Source organism: Schistocerca americana, chromosome 2 (genome assembly GCF_021461395.2).
Source record: "Schistocerca americana isolate TAMUIC-IGC-003095 chromosome 2, iqSchAmer2.1, whole genome shotgun sequence".
NCBI lineage: Eukaryota > Metazoa > Arthropoda > Insecta > Orthoptera > Acrididae > Schistocerca > Schistocerca americana.
The window spans coordinates 697462514-697476984 of NC_060120.1; the positions used below are offsets into that span (position 1 = coordinate 697462514).

At 39.1% G+C, this 14471-nt stretch overlaps 1 protein-coding gene across 7 annotated transcripts in view; it reads left to right on the forward strand.

The window, feature by feature from the left end:
- The window catches only part of LOC124593671 (zinc finger CCCH domain-containing protein 13-like), a 234343-nt gene that overhangs the window by 73048 nt on the left and 146824 nt on the right, over nt 1-14471 (forward strand). For 6 of the 7 annotated variants that reach the window (XM_047131957.1, XM_047131959.1, XM_047131958.1 and 3 more), the window contains exon 5: nt 5426-5805. In XM_047131957.1, the coding sequence (XP_046987913.1) occupies nt 5426-5805 (380 nt within the window). The remainder of the gene's footprint in view (nt 1-5425; nt 5806-14471) is intronic. The other variant, XM_047131963.1, reaches the window with a different exon arrangement.

The following is a 14471-nucleotide window of genomic DNA, read 5'->3' on the forward strand; positions in this document are numbered from 1 at the left end:
TTGAGTATGAAGGTAGGGGAAAGAGTAAGTTATTGTGAAAGTTGGGTGACAGGATCATTCTCAGTAGCGTTGACAGCAAATCACTGCAATACATGCCAACATCACAATCATAATAAGAGAGAGAGAGAGAGAGAGAGAGAGAGAGAGAGAGAGAGAGAGAGAATGAAGGCAATGAACAAGTAACTTAGTATGTAAAGGGAAATGGAGATCCAGTAATCATGGAAATTAGAATGCTGTAGTAGGATACAAAATAGAAGTCAGAGTTGTGGGAGAATATAGGCGTGCTAAAGTGAAGTGGCTGCAGAAAACATGTGAAGAAAACATGAAGAATATACTTATCAGAAGGACAGACTCAGCTTATAGAAGGTCAAAATAACACTAAATGAAATTGAAAATGTCAACATTATTAGTGTGAAAGGAATTCTACTGTTAAATGCAGAGAAGAGAGCAAATAGGTGGAAAGAGTACATTGAACACATCTATAAGGGGGAAGAGCTGTCTTCTGATGTGATAGAAGAAGAAATGGTTGTCGTGTTGGAAGACATAGAGGCTCATGTATTAGTAGTCATTCTCTGAAAGACTTGTGATCAAACAAGGCAGAAGGCATGTATAAAATTTTTCTGAATTTCTAAATTTATTGGCAGAAGTGGCAGCCAAATGATTATTCAGGTGTGTGCATAGAATTTATGAGACTTAGATGTGTTCCATCAAACTTTCAAACGAATATCATCTACACAGTCCTGCAGGTAACAAAGCCAGATAAATCTGAGAACTATTCCACAGTCAGCTAAACAGCTCATGCATCCAAATTGCTGACAAGAATAGAATAGAAAAAAATGACAATCTGTTGGGTGACTAACAACTTGGTTTTATGAGAGTTAAAGGGACCAGAGAATGAGTGTTGATTCTTACACATAATAATGGAGGCAAGACTTTAAGAAATCAAGACACCATCATAGTCTTTGTTGACCTAGAAAAAGCAATGTAAAATGGTGCAAGGTGTTTGAAATTATAAAAAAAGTATAAGCTATAGGAAAAGAAAGGTAATATAGAATATGTACAAGAACCAAGAGGAAATTGTAACGCTGGAAGACCAAGAGGGAAGTCCTAGGATTAAAACAGGTGTGACGCAGGGGTGAAGTGTATCTCTGTTCAACCTCTATGTTGAAGAAGTAGTGGTGGAGAGAAGAGAAAGTTTCAGGAGTAGAGTTAAAATTCATGACAAAAAGATTTGCTTATGATATTGTTTTCCTCAGTGAAAATGAAGACCAATTACAAGGTCTGTTAAATGGAATGAACAGTTAATAAGCACAAAGCAAATTGAATGAAAGAAAGTTAGTAACACATACAAAGAGAACATTCTACGCCAAAAGCATTATATTTGTATCAAATATAGGCTGTAATTTGTTGAAGAAATTTCTGAGAATGTATGTCTGGAACACAGCATTGTATGAAAGTGCATTGTGGGAAAACTGGAAAAGAAGAGAGCTGAAATTTGGGCATCAGCTATTTAAATTTAGTAGACTAAATCCCTTGTATGGTGTACACACACTCGATTAGGTACCTGGGATATCTTTGTTACTGATACAAGAACAGTTAGACACGGCATTAAATTATTTAGGTGACTAGATATATATTTAGAATAGTCACTGAAGATCAGCTCTGTCTCTAATGACTTGACGTTGGTGGGCCTTTAAACCCTAATCTTGCTTCATCCCTCCCAGTGCATAGCTTCTTTTCTCACGTTTAACGACACATGTTGGTGATTGTCCTATTTTGTTGTGCTCATGTAAATTTATTAAATTATTAATTTATTAAATTATTCAGAGCATCTTAGTTTCACAGGATTTCTTAATGCAATCTTCAGTTAGTTTAAGGGCAGAAAAAAGAGAAGTAAATAATCACAAATTGCAGATTCAGTTATGAATACAGTGTAATGTTGTTCTAACTTACAATAAGGTTCTAATCTTCATAGTGGATATGAATGTAATTCCTGGTTCTCAGCAGATTCTCTACACTGCAGCCATCCTTTAATAAAGCCAACTGCTGATGTTTATTCAACAGAACTGCCCTGAGCTTAATTGTCCTGTGCATCTTTGTAAAACCACATTTTTTTCTATTTCAAATTGGTTGGATATATTCTGTAAAGAGCAGACCCATGTGCTAAAGTCATTCACATCACATATAATGTTTCTTCTGCAGCATTATACATTCTCATTTTTACAATATCACAATGCACATCAAGCAAGTTGGACAGTGGTTGTTAGCACTCTCATTCTTGTCCGATCTGAGCTTCCCCATCTGTACTGGTCTTGTTTCCAAAAGGACATGAAACCCAAGGTTTTAGTTTAGAACAGATGCAGAAAAGTTCTTTATAGCAACAGCACAATTATTTTGTAGTACAGATTTCAGCTGCTTGTTTTCCTACTTTGTCCTTCACTAATGTTTCAGAAAGTACGTGATCAAGTTCTGCCTTGATCTCATTTTCCAACAGTTAATGTTCTGACAGCATCCTTATTAATATGGCAGTGAATCTTCCTTGTACAGTCTAGAATTTTAATTTCCTTGTTACTTATAAGTTTTAATTTTTTGTTAGAAAACATTAGTTATAGTCTTAAAATAATCTGATTTTATGTATCTATTAATTAGGTTCAGTTATACATCCATTTTCTGACACCATATTTCAACAATCAATGGCTGTGTTCTTTGGACGCCACATATAAAGTTAGTGATATTTATATCAAACAATGGAAAATCCAGGTAGGAATACCAACAATGTAGGAAAAGACAGATAGCTACTTACTGTAAAGAAGACACGTCAAGTTGCAGACGGGCATGATCAAAAGACACTCGCATATAGCTTTCGGTCACAGCCTTCATCAGTAGCCACACACACACACACACACACACACACACACACACACACACACACACACACACACACACACATGCCAACACCAGCATTTCGCGGCGGAATGTAACATCACATGGAAGGCAAGCAGCATACTGGAGGGCGTGGTGAACGGGACGGGGAAGAGATAGTAGTGTGCGCTGGGGAGAGAGACAAATGCTGTCTCGTGGAGCGTGCAGGGATTAGACTACAAACAGGTAGAGCATCAGGAGGTTGTGGGGCAGGGATGTGGGGAAAAAGGAGTGAAAAAGAAGAGGAGTGGGGAAAAACAGGTGGATGCATTGGCAGAGGGCTGCAAATAAAGAGGGTGGGAGACGAGAATGCATAGTAGATGACAGGTCGGGGGGGAGTGGGGGAAACACGGACTGTTTGGTGGAGGGTGTGGAGACAGTATGTTACTGTAGTTTGAGGCTGAAATAATTACGGAAGAGGAGAGTGTGACATGACATAAGGGAAGGTACATATACAAATCTACAACACTACCCTGGGTATTGACATGGGACCCTCCTATGCCAGCCTTTTTGTGGGCTGTCTAGAGGAGACCTTCCTAGCCCCCGAAAAAACCAAATCCCTAGTCTGGTTCAGGCTCATTGATGATATCTTCATTATCTGGACCCAGGGCCAAGACACCCTATTTTCGTTCCTTCACAACCTCAACACCTTGTCTCCCATCTGCTTCACATGGTCCTCCTTCAGATGGCTCCATCTGCACCTCTGTCCACATTAAACCCACCAACCACCAACAGTTCCAGCATTTTGACAGCTGTCATCCCTTTCACCCCAAAAATCCCTCCCATATAGCCTGGCTACCTGGGAATGGCATATCTGCATTGACAAAAATCCCCTTGCTAATTGTGTCACCAAGGCCTTCGCAGACAGGCACTATCCCCCAGACCATACCATTTCCCATCCCACCACTCCCAAAAACCAGCCACAGAGGAGTGTCTCATTCATCACTGAGTATCACCCTGGACTGAAAAAGCTGAACCACCTCATTCACCAGGGCTTTGATTACATATCATTGTGCCCTAAAAAGATGGACATTCTACCCGAGGTACTTTCCACCCCTCCTAAAGTGGTGTTCCATCGCCCACCCAATCTCCACAACATCCTAGTCCATGATCGGAGTTGAATAGGTGGTGTTGGGGTGGTGGTGGTGGTGGTGGTGGGGTGGATGTATGGGACAGGTCTTGCATCCAGGTCTATTACAGGGATATGAGCCACGAGGCAAGGAGTTGGGAGAAGGGGTTGAGGGGTTGTCTAGGGATGGACGAGGATATTGTGTTGGTCTGGTGGACGGAAGGATACCATTGTTTGGGGGGAGGGGGGGTCATGTGAGAAAGATAGTAGGCAGGACATTTCTCATTTGAGGGCACGATGAGAAGTAGTAATTTATAGTCTGTTGTATGAATCTGTATCATAGACCTTATGAATGTCATTTGTGTTAAGAGTCTTACTTTCTATCTACAGTAACACCACAGAGCTTGCATCACCAACTTGATATAACTATCGAGAAGCGTTCTGAGTCAGTTGCTTTTGTATTGACTCATTTCAGATTAGTGAGTCTTCGTACTGTGTGGTTCAGTTAAGTTTTCCTTCGTGCTTTGTTTCTTGTCCTCATAAATGAAAGTTCAGGAACCTGCTAATGTACAGACGAGGGAGATCTCACCAGAAACACACATGTGGTTGGCTATTGCTGATTGTTTATTGCTATGTGTTACTGATCAATTTTGCTGTTTTTGTTGGCATATATAGTTCTTGGTTTACTTCTCTTGACAGCCACCTAAAAAAGGTTAGGGAGGCAGTTGAGTGCAGCTGCACAGAAGAATCTTTCAACATTCAACTGAAATGATTGAAGGAGTTGACATTTTACTACCTAAATTTTAATTGTTACTGAAAGAAAGAGTTGATTTACCACCCATATGAGGAAGAAGCTTAGAGAATAATCCTCCTATTCATGTCACTGTCATTAGAGACAGAGCACAAACTTTGTAGGGAAAGGGATGGTGAAGAATATGAGCTGTGGTCTTAATGTCCAAGCAATCACTTGTAGTGATTCAGGAGACAGCAAGAAACTTACATTTGTGCGGCTGAATGTGGATTCAGACCCAACCTTCCTAAATATAAGTCCATTGTTTTAATCTGATGTCACCACAATTTGTGTCTAACTACAAGTCCCGTTGCTTAATGAAGATACTTTGTAAAAGTGAAAGAACACACACAATCACTTTTATGGAAGATCTTTATCTCCCTCAGCCTCAGAACAGTAGGGTTCGACTCATCTTGCAGTCTGAGGGGATTGCTGCTCCTTTTTAACCTTTCTCAACATATCTGTCTTTCCACCCTGAGGAAGGAACTAATTGTCCCAAATGCTGGATTAATTTTTGTAATTTTATGTGTGTCTGTTGACAAGACCTAGAGTTTTGCTTTCTAAAGGTAAGTACTAGGCAGCCATTCTGTCTTGTTACTTTATATCTCACTTGTACCTTATGTATAATACTGCTCTTTTTACAGAATGCGAAAAACAACAGGGAAAAATGGAAGTCCTTTACCTTCAATGAAAAAAGCAGTCCTCCCATCACGACACAGTGATGATCGTGGAGGCGGTCTACAAGGCTCATCATTGGGAAGCAAGAGACGTGATCCCTCACCTGCATCCAACCCACACCGAAAACTTTCTGCTTCCGTCATTGGTGCACCTCAGGCATCAAAAAGTTCGTCACAGCTAGCATCTTGTAGTGGCAGTGGAACTGGCAATGGAGGTGGGAGGAGGCGTTCTGACACACCTCCACTTCGAGGCTCTAGTGGTCATCGACGGCGCTCCATTACACCACCCCACAAGGGTAAAGGCCTCAGATCATCATCCCGTTCGTCACTGAACAACAAGACGAACAGTGAGTGTATGCGTGTGTGTGATATGTTTCTTGTGTGTTTCCATTCATTGATTGTGAGATTTCTGCTGTATTTTGCAGTACTGCTATTAAATGTTAGTTTGAGACCTCCAAATAGTGATCTGCATGGTCTGTAGGAATCTGCATGGTCTGTAGGAATAGCTTCTAGCCATGTAGTCTGTTGGCTTTTTTGCATTACTATACTGTCAGATTCAGTTATTTTTAACAATTAATTAATGATGTAAAAAGCAATTTCATTTTAAAAATTAATCCATTCCATCTTGGTGTTGTGGTACAACAACCTTATTATTATTGCTATTATTTACAAAAACAGTCATAGGTTGCACAGTGTTCTTCATTAACTCAAGAATGATGTGTTTCGCCAGGATAGGGTATCACTAGGTTATCTTATGGAGACGACGACAAGTGTAGCAGCACAGAACAGTACCTCGTGTGCTGATTAAATACAGCCGAACACTAGAATGGTGCCGAAGGCCTGTCGGTATTCACATAGTGCATACATACCCGTGTGTACAGATGTGTTTGCAATTTGCATGAGGAACTGACCTGTGCTGCTAAGGTTGTCATCACCTCCATGAGATAACCTGATGATGCACTATCTGGGTAAGACATGTCATTCTTCAATTAATAAAGGACATTGTGCTATGTACAACTATTTTTTTTAAAAATATTTGCAATTTCATATTGCAGTTTCACGGGTTGACATCGGGACACAAAACTCTGAAAATGTATGTATGTTAGTATTTTTATCTGGGCAGGTTTGAATATGATTATCTTAGTCATGCTAGCCGTAATTAAAAATAATGTGATTATGATCTCTCCATAGGCAAAAGGTTTCAGATTAGCCCCCCTCCTCCCCCCATTCAGATCTTTAGGTGAGGGAACTGGCAAGAAAGGTGGGGGGGGGGGGGGGGGGGGGGCAGGTGACCGTAAGAAAAAGATTGAATTACTGATGATAGAGGAACATTCTGAGAGTCGGATTGTGGAGTGTCAAGAGGTTTTAACATGCCAGGGAAGCTAGATAATCAGAAAAGAGAAATGGAAAAGCTCTATCTATATATAATGAGAGGGTCAGTGAAGTGAAATGGTCAGAAGATAAGGGTTATGAACAAAGGACAGCAGCAGCAGCAGTGGATCAATGGGTGTTGCTGTAAAGTCAATGAGGATATTGAATGGGTAATTCGGTATGTAAAGGAATATGACAATCTTCCTAGAGGAATTGGAATGTGGTAGTTGGAGAAGGCTTAGAAGACAGAGTTCCAGGAGAAGACAGGCAAGAATGAAAGAGCAGAAAGACTAATAGAATCCTGCAGTAAATTTCACAATAGTGAATATGCTGTTTAAAAATTATTGGAGGAGGAGGTCTACTTGGGAAATGTCTGGAGACACAGGAAGGTTCCACCTGGATTGCAAAATGGCTAGACACAGGTGTCAAAGTCTGATACTGGATTGTAAGGAAGAAGTAGTATAGAATGTGATCAGAATTTAGTAATGATAAAGAGTAGACTGAAGTTTGAGGTAATCAGCTGGAAGAATCTGTGCTGCAAGAAATGAGATACCCAAATCTTGAGAAATATCGAATTTGTTTGAAGTTCTATAAGGTTAAAAATACTCTGATGGTGAATACCACTGTAGGTACTTCAGTTAAAGAAGAGTAGATGTGTCTAGGAAGGACAATCACAGAAGCTGGAAAGATAAACACAGCTACAAGGAAAGTAACTATTAAGAAGCCAAAGAAGTATTTCAATTGATGGATGGAAGGAAGAAGTAAGATGTTCAGGAAAAGATAGTTGGTGAAATTAAAAGCAAGGGCATCAAAATTAAGAGTGCATTGGAAATTCCACTGTTAAATGCAGAGGAGAGAGGTGGATAGAGTACATTGAAGGCCTCTTTGGAGGAGTAGGAGAGGGGGGGGGGGGGGGGGGGGGTGACATGATAGAAGCAAAATGGAAGTTGATATGGAAGATCTAGGGTACGTAGTATTAAATTTAGAGTTTAACAGAACTTTAGGAGACTTACAGTAGATGAAGACAAATGGAAAGGTAAATTGCTTCAGAATATCTAAAATCATTGGGGGAAGGCTGGAGACAAACCATACTTTCAAAAAATATCATCCCCATAATCCCCAAGATAGCAAGGGTAGATATATGTGAGAACTGTCGTACAACAGCTCATACATCCAAGTTACTGACAAGAATAACGTATGGGAGAATGGAAAAGAAAATTGTGGATCTGTTAGATGATGACCAGTTTGGCTTTATGAGTGTTAATGGCCCCAAAGAAGTACTGAAGTTGAGCTTGGTGATGGAACCAAGACTTAAGAAAGATCAAGATATGTAGAAAAAAGCATTTGAAAATGCAGAGTGGTGCAAGATGTTTGAAATTCTGAGAAAATATGAGTAAGCTATAGGAAAAGGTGGGTAATATAACCAAGAAGAAAGACAGTGATACAGTCCTCTCCTGTTCACTCTGTATAACAAAGGAACAGTGACAGAGTAAAAGAAATTTTCAGGAGTAGAATTAAAATCCAAAGTCAAAGGATGTCAGTGATAATATTCATAAATGACACCGCTATCATCAGTGAAAGTGAGAAAGAATTGCAGGGATTGTTGAATGGAATGAACCATCTAATGAGTACAGAATGTAGCTTGAGAGAAAACTGAAGAATCACAAAAGTAATGAGGAGCAGCAGAAATTATATTAGTGATATGTGACCACATAGTAAATGAAGTGAAGGAATTCTGCCTCCTTGGAAACCAAATAATGTGTGGTGGATGAAGCAAGGAGGATGTAAAAAGAAGATTAGTGCAGGAAAAGAAGGCATTCCTGGTAGATGAAGTTTTTTAGTTTCAAACATTAGTCTTAATTTGAGAAAGAAATTTCTGAAAATTTACATTTGAATTACTGCATTGTATGGAAGTGAATCGTGATCTGCGGAAAATCAGAAAAGAAAAGAATCAGAAAGGAAGAGGTATGGTGCCATTGGAGGATGTTTGAAATTATGTGTACTGATAACATAAGGGATGAGGAGGTTCTCCACAGAATCGGCAAATAAAGGGATGTGTGGAAAACACTGGCAAGAGGACACATGTTAAGACATCAGGAAATAACTTCCATGGTACTAGAGGGAGCTTTAGAAAGTAGAAGTTGTTGGGGAAGACAGAGACTGAATTATATCCAATGAATAATTGAGGATGTAGGATGCTGGTGTTACTATGAGATGGAAGAGATTGGTACAAGAGAGGAATCCTGGAGGGCCACATCAAACCAGTCTGAAGAATGATGACTTAGAAAAGAAAATCTTACTGATTGAATAACATCCAAGGAAAATTATAGCTTTGTTACATTAATAAACCAGTGAACTTCACAGTCAAATAATTGCCAAAACAGTAATATCCATCTGTCTGAGACCCGTAAGCATTTTCTGAAGTAATCAACAACAACTTGGAAAGTACAGATTGCTATTCACCATATAGAAGAAGTGTTGAGTTGCAGGCAGTGTAGTGTCATAAAATTATCCATGCTAACTTTCTTATTCCTGCCGCAGGTGCAATCATGGGTAATGTCTAATTTCACTACACCTTTAATGGACAATCATTTAATATGTTTAATTATTTTTCAAAAGAATTTTTTTATAATGTCATGTGACAAGCGATTACACAGCTGACTGGGGTTCGGCCGCTGCATATCATAAACTGGCCACTGTTGCACCTGCCTTGCAGGCCAAAAATGTTGAAAGTGTGAGCTCCATGACACCACTTAGATGTTTCTTTGTCAGTAATAATTGTCTGATTATTTTTCTTGATTTTCTGGGGAGGCATTAAATGAAAGGAATATAGTTGTACTAATAAAAAATGGACTGTATTCTGTACATAATTGTGATAAGAAAAGAGATCAGAAATAAATATTGGTTTACAGGTTAGGTGCAGTATCAGAAACAGGTTGTATCTCCTAAGAAGAAGAAGCCAAGAGAGAGAATCACTATAACAGACACAGTGAAAAAGAATGCTAGAAATATTTCAGCTTTCAGACAAAGTCCTTCTTCAGAAGAGGAGAACTCACTCACCTTCACACACACACACACACACACACACACACACACACACACACACACACACACACACGCACACATTCATTCATGAAATCACAGCTCACACATACACGGTTACTGACTTTGGCCACTGGCCTGATTGTGACATTTGTAGCAGTCTGGGGTCAGATAGTTGCACAATTCAGGCATAGGTGCAGTCTGCAGTGGGGCTCCAGTGGCTGGAGACAGTGACCGTATGTGTGTGAGCTTGAGCCTGCATGAATCTGTGTCATGTTCTGTTTTAGAAGAAGGACAGTTTTGTCCTAAAGTTTAAACATTTAGCTGACTTTTCATTATGCCCATCTGGAACTCATTGCCTTCTCTATGTGTTGAGCAACATTTTACGTAAATATTTATGATTTGTTTACAGTATGCATTCTATTTTGATCATGTAACACTCCCACTTTTTTCAATTTTTAACAATATTCCTAGGTGAAATGATATGTAAAACAATGGAATGACAACCACTCACATATTGGTAGCAACATGTGGGGCATAAAAACAGTATTTACAGTAGCTTTTGAGCTCTTGGTCTTTCTCTTGTAAAAGTACACTCATTCACACACAACCATGTAGACAGCCAAACGTTTGGGCGTTTGTGTGAGTGAATGAGTGTACCTTTATTAGAGAAAGAACTCAAAAGCTAGTGTAAATACTGTTTTCTAACGGCTTTCTGGGCGGGAAGGAGCGCCTGGTCCCCGGCACGAATCCGCCCGGCAGATTTGTGTCGAGGTCCGGTGAACCGGCCAGTCTGTGGATGGTTTTTAGGCGGTTTTCCATCTGCCTCGGTGAATGCGGGCTGGTTCCCCTTATTCCGCCTCAGTTACACTATGTCGGCGATTGCTGCGCAAACAAGTTCTCCACATACCCGTACACCACCATTACTCTACCACGCAAACATAGGAGTTACACTTGTCTGGTGTGTGGGGGGGGGGGGGTCCACCGGGGGCCGAACTGCACAATAACCCTGGGTTCGGTGTGGGGCGGCGGAGGGGTGAAGTGGACTGCGGTAGTTATCGTGGGGTTGAGGACCACTGCGGCTGCGGCGGGGACAGAACCTCTCCGTCGTTTCTAGGTCCCCGGATAACATACAATACAATACAATCATTAGTTTTTCTCTAATTTTTTGTTTTTTCTTTTTTCTCTTGTTTGTCAGTTAGCACTATTGTACTTTTTATTTTTGCTTTTTTGTAATTATAATTCACATTTATTTGCGAAAAGAATTTTTCTGTCAGTCCGTTCTTTGTAACTGCACATGCAAAACAATTGCTCAGTACGTATTATGTAATGCATGCCAGTTAACTCATTGAGTTACCAATTTTGTGCAGTTCATGGTGTTCATTGCTGAAACTGTTGATATTTGTACTGAAAATTTTGATCGGTACAAACAAATTTGAACAGTTAGGATACATTCAGTTTCTGTACGAAAACTTATATATAATGTAGCATGACATTCCCAAAATCCAAAATATTATTTGCAATGTGTATGGCCCGTCTATAGCAGCCATTAACCTAAAAAAGCTACTGGATAAAAGCTGACCATCATTCATAAGCTTATGCTTTGAAACAGTGGCAGTATTAAATTGTGTTGTGTGTTATTTTTGCTGCATTTGACCATAGAAACAGCATATGGAGCAACTTTTAATACATACACAAATGGGAAAAGTAAATTAATTTCATGGTTGTACGGTTTCTTCTCATATCTGTAACAAAAGCTTGTAGAAAATTGTACCCTTACTCTCATAATGCCACAACAGTGTTCAATGTGGAACTGTCTGAAACAGTAAGTTTTCATATAAAAAACTGTGTTCCTACAGTTTTGGAATAAAACCACAAAAATCTCAATATTTTAGTTGTAAACCAATTACGGTGATTGTTGCCACAGTTTGTATTGTGTGTGTTAGTTTCTAAGCATGACTGTATAATAACAAACAATTTGTTTTATTATTTGTGTTTTTTCATGCTGACTTCAAATATTGGTTGAGCTGCCTCTCATTTTCTTTTAAAATCACCTCTGTTATGGTTTCATCTTATACAGCATCCTAACATACTGTTTCTTTTTTTGGTGGCAATGTTGAGTTTCTTCTAGGATTTCGGTGTATTATTTAAAGGATGCAGGTTCAAAGTAATTGCTAAAGAAAGTTAAATTTGTATGTTGAGAAATATAATTACGCAAAACAGTGTCATGGTTTTTCTTTTTGCCTGTATGTGCTTCTCTGATGCTCCTTGTTAACCATCTATGATCAGTGTGTCCAATTGTTGTCGTGTGAATTTTTTGCTGGTGTGATCATAATGAGATTCCACCTAGAACTGGCCAAAAGCTGATGTATTTTTTAATTATTTCAGTGAATTAGATAGTGTAGTGGTTAAAATAATTAACTTGAATTTGTAAGGAATGGTATTAAAATCTGTGTTACGCTTTCTCAATTTGGTATTGGAGGGTTTATCTAAACCACTTCAGGGAAATGCCAAAATACCGAATTACCCGATTGTAAGACGATCTTTAATGTAAACAAAAAGAAATGGTGTGCACCAATTTCTTTCTTGCATATTCTCTATGCCAGTGGTCTGTTGTATCACTATTTTTAATCATATTCATCACTGTCATCATCACTGTTATCATCATCACCACCACCACCACCACCACCACCACCATCATCATCATCATCTTCTTCTTCTTCTTCTTCTTCTTCTTCTTCATTTGAAAGCCTACTGGCTTTTCTTCCTTTCTTTCACTCCTCTCATTATCTGTCATTTTCTGAGCAATCTGTAGCATTAGACGTGCAGCACTTTTTGAATACTTTCATTATAGGTTCTTTTAAGATTCTGCTCTAGACAGTGACTCAACAGTGATATTGAGGGTTTCTTTAACTTTCCCCCTGGAGTGCAGGTATGATTTCCTTGAAGAAGCCACTCACAGTAAAGCTGTCGCAGGTGAGCCCTAAAAGGTCAATTCACAACAACAACAACCGTTTCTTGACTGTGAGGTCATGACACCAGGAATTATCACTGGGTGTATGTTGCTCTTTGATATCAGATCCTTAATTTCCTGGATGTCCCTTAAAGAATCCAGCACCAATATTTCCCTTCTCTTAAGGGAAGAGCCAGATATTCTGTTTGACACAATCTTCAATCAGTCTAGTATCAGGTCATGTATCATCCATCCCTTTTCTTGCCATTTAAAGATAAGTCTAGAAGGCAGCTTTTATTTTGGTACAATTTTTGTGTGAAGAATCACAAATGGGGTTAGCTTCTTTCCATTTATTAATAGAGCCAGCATTACTTTTATTCTGGGATTTTTATTGCCAAAACATCTTATACGAACACTTTCAACTCCTTTCTTTTCAGCAGTAAAATTTGATGCATATTAGTGTAAACAAGTGTACAATCGGCATTGCTGATATGATGTAGCAAATAGTCATATCACTTTTAGACAGACTTTATGGCACTGATACTGTAAGTAGTTTTTTGTCAAATGCTGTGGGAAGGCACTGGGAAATTGTCGCTCTATCTTGTAATGTAAGTCTCACCCTTTTCATCATCCTCCTGCACCTGCCAGCATACTGGCTTTGTATTCTACGGCACATGCAGTTTGATAATGACTCTTTATTTCGAACATCTTCTGTAGCTTGATTGCTTAAGTAATTGGGAAGCTTTCATTGTGTTTGTCTTGCGTGTACCAGACAACTTGCTATTTCAGTTCATGAAACATGCCCTGCTTCAGTCTCGTGAAAGTGTGGCATGTGGAATGAGTATTCTTTAATTTATTCTTCATCTGATGCCATCTATGAATATTTGCTTCTTTGAGGACCAAATTTTCTCCCTGCTGCATAGCTGTTTGTGAGGCTTTTGCTTCATGAATCACCATTAACTTAAAATTGGTGTAATATTCTTTGCGTGAAACCATTGTGAGTTGCAAACATGTAGATCCATCTCAACACAGTCACAACTGTGATTTGCAATTGTCATTGATTACTACAATTTACAGTTCTTCTTAAGCAAACTAAATGACAACAAGGCTTTTATCTCTTAGCTCTGTACAGCAGAATTGGCAGAAACTGTAAGACATTGAGTTGACACTGCGCTTCACCATGTGCTTGTCATGCTTTAAAATTAGCAGTGTTTTAGAGCTGTAGCACCGTTGTTGAAGCTCATGTTTTATTGGTGTTAACATGTTTCAAGTGTTTTTGTGAACATATTGGAACATATTTTTATCAGTTTTAATTTGTTGCCTTTAGAAATGTATACTGTTGTTGAGTATGTGTACAATTTTAAAGTCATTTCCATTCCAACTGCAATTGGATCTGGGCAAACTGCAGTTTAAGCATGGTAAGTGTTCACAAAAATACAAGGAACACAGCTTATGTTCCCGTGATTGGTAGCATGATGAAATTTGCTATCCCTTCCTCTCCTCACATTCAGCCTAGTCCACAGCCAAGCTGGTGCTGTAGTTGCCCATTCCACCCTTCTAAATTTTTCAAATTAAATCTGTACATAAGCGTAGTTGCCAAAGCTTTACCTGGGAGTGTAAGATGACCCTCATATTACGCTGTTACAC